This window comes from Lotus japonicus, chromosome 1 (genome assembly GCF_012489685.1).
Source record: "Lotus japonicus ecotype B-129 chromosome 1, LjGifu_v1.2".
Taxonomy (NCBI): domain Eukaryota; kingdom Viridiplantae; phylum Streptophyta; class Magnoliopsida; order Fabales; family Fabaceae; genus Lotus; species Lotus japonicus.
Genome location: NC_080041.1, coordinates 73,510,849 through 73,517,169, shown reverse-complemented (window position 1 = coordinate 73,517,169; position 6,321 = coordinate 73,510,849). Strand labels below are relative to the sequence as shown.

The 6,321-nt window shown below is 39.2% G+C and overlaps 1 protein-coding gene across 1 annotated transcript; it reads right to left on the bottom strand.

The window, feature by feature from the left end:
- Positions 1–4,620: 4,620 nt before the first annotated feature.
- LOC130748499 (60S ribosomal protein L9) lies at positions 4,621–5,953 on the bottom strand. Its single transcript, XM_057601732.1, has 3 exons — positions 5,504–5,953; positions 4,977–5,099; positions 4,621–4,865 (listed from the first exon to the last, which is right to left on the bottom strand). The coding sequence occupies exons 1-3, from the start codon at positions 5,873–5,875 to the stop codon at positions 4,782–4,784; spliced, it is 579 nt and encodes a 192-aa protein (XP_057457715.1). The 5' UTR covers positions 5,876–5,953; the 3' UTR covers positions 4,621–4,781.
- Between the last annotated feature and the right edge of the window lie 368 nt (positions 5,954–6,321).

Below are 6,321 nucleotides of genomic sequence, written 5' to 3'. Positions count from 1 at the left end.
CTAATGCAGAAGATTTCTCAAACAGAAAATATACCCATGTTTTTCTGCAAAAGTCATCAATAAAAGTGATGAAGTACCTATTTTTGCTATTGGACTCTGGTTGAATGGGACCACAAATATCAGAATGAATCAGTTGAAGTCTCCTTTGGGCCCTCCAAGTGCTCTTCTATGGGAATGGATCCATGTGTTGCTTTCCCTTGAGGCAATCTCCACACACATTCCCTGAAGGCTCCAGCATAGGCAGTCCCTTAACCATGGACTTCTGAGCCAAAATTCTAAGACCATTCAACCCTAAATGACCATATCTTCTATGCCATAGATTGGTTATGTCATCACTAGTTGCTTTGTAACAGGAGGGAGAAAGAACATTTACCAAAATTGCAAACATTTTGTTGGAAGACATCTTGGACTGCATGATGAGACCTTTCTCAGGATGATAGTTCTGCACCAATTTCTTTGAAACACCAATTTCAACCCTTTCTCTTGTAACTGTCCAACACTCAACAAATTGTTCTTCAACTCTGGTATGAAGTATACTCCAGTAACAATCTGATTCAACCCACCAATCTGAAACTTTATATCCCCTTTTCCCTTTACAAGCATCTTGGAGTCATCTCCTAGTTTCACAGTTGTAGAGAACCCCTCATCTAATTCAGAGAACCATTCCCTAACACCACACATGTGAGTGCTACAACCAGAATCTAAGAACCATACCTTCTTTGCTGCAGATTCTCCCTTCAATTCTGAGTGTGTCATGAGTAGTAATTCCTCCTTCTTCTCTGCAGATTCTCCCTTCACTTCTGAGTGTGCCATGAGTAATAATTCCTCTTCATCATCATTCATCTCTGCATAGTTTGCACTTTCTTCCTACTTTGGACATTCGTATTGGAAGTGACCCAACTTGTGACACTTATAGCATTCCACAGTTTCCTTGTTGAAGGAACCTCTTCCTCTGCCTCGACCACTTCTCCCAGTCCTTCCTCCTCTGCCTCGTCCTCTGAATCTGCCAGCATTGGACCCAGAATCAGAGTTTGAAACCTTCAGAGCTTGTTCATCTTCTTTGTACCCCTTCATTCTTTGTTCGTGAACCAAGAGACTGCTCTGCAGTTGATCAACCGTGAGGGTACTCACATTGTTTGATTCCTCAATGGAACAAACAACATAGTTGAATCTTTCGGCCATAGACCTCGAGATTTTCTCCACTATCATTGTTTCTGTAACTGCCTCACCATGAATCTTCATCTTGTTGGCAATTACCATGGTTCTTGCGAAGTAGTCGTTGACTGCTTCTCCTTCCTTCATTCCAAGAACCTCGAATTTGCGCCTTAGAGTCTGAAGTTGAGCCCTTTTCACCTTGTTGGACCCAAGACACTTCAATTTCATGGATTCCCAAATATCCTTTGTTGTATCTCTGCATAAAATCGTGTCCATGATGCTCCACTCAATGGCTTGGAATAGGTAATTCTTGGCCTTGAGATCCTTCAACTTGGATTCTTCGTGTGCCTTGGCTTGTTCTGGGGTTGGATTTTGAGGAAGAGGGGTGACTCCATCTTCAATCAGATTCCAGTACTCCTTTGATCTGAGCAGGTTTTCCATAAGCATGGCCCAATGGTCGTAGTACCCATCAAATTTGGGTACTGATGGTTGAAGAAAACTCAAATTTTCTCGATCTGCCATGGCCGATTTTCTCCTTTCCGATTGCAAATCCCCTTTGCTTCTTCTAGTTGCAATCACCTCTCGCTTTGTTCGCTTTGAAGCAACGATCGCTCGCCTCCTCTGATGATCGTCGTCTTCTTCCCGTTCTTGATGAAACTGCTGTTTCTGGTTCAGGCCCCTTACGGAGCTCTGATACCAATTGTGAGAGTGAAAACGATTCTAACAAACTAACAACTGTCTGTTTTGCTGATTAACCACTCTAATCTCATTCAGTATACTTTTCACATATTAATACAACACTCTTGGCTGATTAACTAACAACAATCCTAACAGGCAGAACTACATAATATGGAACTTGGGCCTTCTCACAATAAGCCCATAGACTAGATACACAAGGTCCAATCAGAAGCCCAAATCAATACACTAACGTGCGATATGTATAGTTAGTTTTTCCATTTTCAAATTTAATCAATCAATAAATGAAAAAAATTCCTAAATTCTCACAATCAACCCACCGGAGATGGGATCACGCCTGGCGGAAATGTAGCTGGTGGGAGAGATTCGAGAGGGAAACAAAGGGGTGTGGCGAGTGGTGGATGATGCTAAGGAGTGGGTAATAGAACGCAGTGCGGTTCTGGTTTTCCAAATGCTAGTCATTTCTTTTCTTTGTGTTTCTATGATGAAACAAATAAGGTTAATAATATGGTTTAACTTTCACCCAAAACTGCAGATATGAGCTCGAGAGTATTACTTAAAACAAGCCACGTAACTTGTTGACTTGTTCTTGCATATCTTGCGCTAACTGTTTGTAAGTTGTAACAAACTCACCTCACTCCTTCCATTTCTTGTTCTTCCATTGCTATGTCTGGTTGCTGGTTACCTAGGCTAGTCGTATCTGGTTTTGCTGGCATTCATTCATTTTGGCTTTCGTGATCTGTTGAGGGGTTCCTTGCTGTTTCTGTACAGCTTGGGGTTGTTGGTTTGGGTTTCATGTTTGTATTTCTCCTTTTTTTTCCTTGTTTTCTTTGTGTGTATTAAGGGTTTGAGTACCCCTTGTACTCCCTTTTAATGCAAAATTGGCTTATCAAAAAAAAAAAAAACCTCAAGCTTTCTTTTTGGTCATAGCCCCTACATTTCCATTTTGTTGGTTTTAGTCATTAAGTGCTAAGATATGAAGTGATTTTCGTCCTCTCATCAACCTCCGTTACGAAAAACGTGACTCAACTAAGAGAGGTTTATGTGGACGTTTGACACATCATCAAGTGTTGCCTTCATGGCATCCCACGTAGCATTTTAATCTACATCTCATCCAACAAAATCTACATCTCATCCAACAAAACCTCATTTACTCTGTACGTCTTCTTTCCTACTCAAAGAGACGCCCCTTTCTCATTCCCATCCATTACCTTCAATCCCAACTCCCCTCCTCCGAACTCACTTGGCAAGCCGTCAGAGTCTATTACAACATCGACACTTCTCAAACACCAAATTGGCGTCTAAGCACTACTATTAAATTTGACAGGCTCACCGCTGAGGTCTTCAACAGGAACAAAAGGCAAAGAAGGTTCAACCCCAATGTGAAGATGTACCCAACTTGATCTAGTTGAAATTTATGTGGGAAATACAAAAAATATAAATCTTAAAATTCCAACTACTAGCACTCCTCAATGGGAATAAGGCCTTGATCTCAAGGCAAAATGGGCCAAGAGTACAACTACAAGATCTTGACATCTCCACATTGCCATGGTTGATGTCGTGACTCGTGAACATTGCTCATATGAGACTGCCTCAAACGAGCAACAGTGTATCCAAATTGGTTGTTTGCACACAATTCAAACCAATCCTATCCCAAAGACTACATTTTGACTTTCATCTAAGTGATTATGGAGCTTGCACCAGCTGGGGGTATTAAACCACGTAATCAGTTTAGCAGTTTATAAACTCAGTTACAAGCCACTTCGATCAAACAGATTTGGGTACATGAAAATTAATTCACCTCAATTGAACAGATTTGGGTACATGAAATTTAATTTATTGGTGACTGATGTTTTAGCGCATCTAGCAGTCAAACTGAACAAATAAATAATTGTTTCAACTCGCTCTCACACATATTAGGGCCTGGACCTCAAGTTTAACTAGGAATATGAATCATGTCAAACATGTTTAACATTTGACAGTAAGGGAGCTAATGTCAATGACAGAATCAGTAACGGTAAAGTGCATTGTCACATAACTGAATGCCACTAGCTTCATATATATTGCCTCATCAGGGCTAGAAAGTAAGGCAAACAAATTAGAGGCTAAAGTATTTATATGTTTAATGATCCTGAAAAATGATGACAATGTTGATTGGATACTGAATTGAATTCAACTAAAACTAGAAGGATAAAATTGGTTGGAATTTCCAATATGTTACTAGATTTGGCATTTCCAACATGCAGGGGAGAGTGCAAAGTCAACAATTCTTAACTTCATAGTTTGTGATATGTGTGCATGCAATTAATTATAATCTCAACCATTGCATTTGTAATAAAATGCTATAAGCCTGCATTAACCCTCTAAAAGCAAGGTGCACTTTATAGGAGAACAATCATATGAATAGTTTTAATTATAATCTCAACTAAAGCCTAAGTTGTAGTGTTATCGAATCTTTATTTAAGAAATGCATATACTAGATATTTAAAAATCCTGTGAAAGCCCCCAAAATCAATTCAACAAAATGACAGTGTGATTGCACATTAACCACACTAAATACAGTCCACATCCTGATCTTTCTGTTAACCATTCATCACAAGACACATGATACGTGAGCAGAGTAACACTAACCACACTAAATACAGCCCACATCCTGTTCTTTCTGTTAACCATTCATCACAAGACACATGATATGTGAGCAGAGTAAGTATTGATGAAGAAATCACAAAGAGGCAGCAATGCATATAGAAGTAATAATTTCAAACAAGATCATCCCAAAACAGATAACTTCCATAACACAAAACTGTAATATCCAATCTCAAGAAGCTAATAAAAGCTGTTTCCAAGTACTCATCACATAAAAATGTAAACAAAAGAGAAGCTTGAATCAAACTAAAAAACAGTATTATGCCTGTTTTGAGTTTCACCATCTACTCTTCAACTACAGTTCCCTTCTCACTAACATAAATACCATCAAGAAACTTCCTGATATCCTTGTTCTTGACATGGCATTTCTGCAACAAAAACAACAAAATAACATGAAATCAAAATCCAACCAAGACCAAAATTGAACAATAACAAGGTCAGGCATTGGCATCTATCCATAGAATGAGATAAAAATGTACCTGGTTGATAAGGGCACATGACCTAGAAACAAGCTCAATGTCATTTCCATCCAAAACCAACTCATCCTTCACCTTCTCAGATCGCAGAATGGAAACTCCATCAAGCATATCCACTTTCCTGACCTAAATCACACAATAACCACATCCATAGTTCAAGTTAATCAACAAGTAAAAATCACACTTCACTTAACCAGTTAAAAACACAAACAAAAGCAAAATTAAATTAATTAAAATCACATAGTTCAAGTTAATCAACAAGAAAAAAAACCACACTTCACTTAACCAATTAAACACACAAACAAATGCAAAATTAAATTAATTAAAATCACACATTATTGACACCAATACATAGTTCAAGTTAATCAAAAATATAAATCATCAGCAATTAACCAGTTAAAAAAACAACCAAACAAGAAATTAAGATCACTGAAAATAAACATTATTATCTATCATAGTATATAACAATCTTAACAGAAATCATCAATGGATTTGAACCTAGGGTTGAATTCAGTGAGAAAGCAAAGTACCTTCTTCTCGCCGAGAAAGTTTCGGATCTCGATGGCTTTGTTGTCATTGGTGATGCTAGCATTGATAGGAAAATGGGCATAGACGAACCTCATCTTGTAGCGGTACCCCTTGGTGACACCGGTGATGAGGTTGTCAACATGGCTGAGTGCGGTGCGGATGGCGGCGGAGGTCTTGCGGGTGGCGAACCAGGCCTCGATCTTGAGCTTCTTCTTGCCGTTCTCATCGGTGATGAGCTGGAAATCGAGGTTGAGATGCTTGAAGTCACGGACGAGCTTGCCGCGTGGGCCTTCAACCTCGATCACCTTGGCGTGAACCTTGATGCTCACGCCGTCGGGGATGTCCATGGTCTCTGATGAGAGGATCGTCTTCATTTCTGCAACGGTGGAGGTTTCTCTCTCTTCCGCTCGCTCTGTGAGTGTGTGTGCAGCAGAATGCGATACTCAAAAACCCTAGACTGATTGATATATAGGAATGGTGTGTGTTTTCCGATTGGGCGGGTCGGGTTGGGTTTTAGGGTTGAAATATAATATAATTGAGACTTGGGCTCAGCCTATATCTCACTGGTTTTTATGATTAGTTAGAAAAACAGCAACTTTAAACAAAAAAAAAACATATTAACCAAACAAAGAAAACCACAGTTCATTTCAAAAAAAAAAAGCCACAGTTACTTATACTTAAAAAGAAATAGAATCATTTCAAAAAAATAAAATTAAAACACCAGTGTGTCAAAAGCCTGGTAGCATGTCAAGATGGCCTTTTTATTTGATTATTATTTGGAGCCCTGGTGGGGTCTTTGAGCATGGTGGGCACTGGCTGA

Bases quoted from the DNA above. Each gene is read 5' to 3' on its own strand.
- LOC130748499 (XM_057601732.1), bottom strand. From the start codon at position 5,875: ATGAAGACGATCCTCTCATCAGAGACCATGGACATCCCCGACGGCGTG. The intron at 5,100-5,503 runs GTACTTTGCTTT...TGTGTGATTTAG, and splicing joins ACTTTCTCGGCGAGAAGAAG to GTCAGGAAAGTGGATATGCT. The intron at 4,866-4,976 runs GTACATTTTTAT...TTTTTGTTGCAG, and splicing joins CATGTGCCCTTATCAACCAG to AAATGCCATGTCAAGAACAA.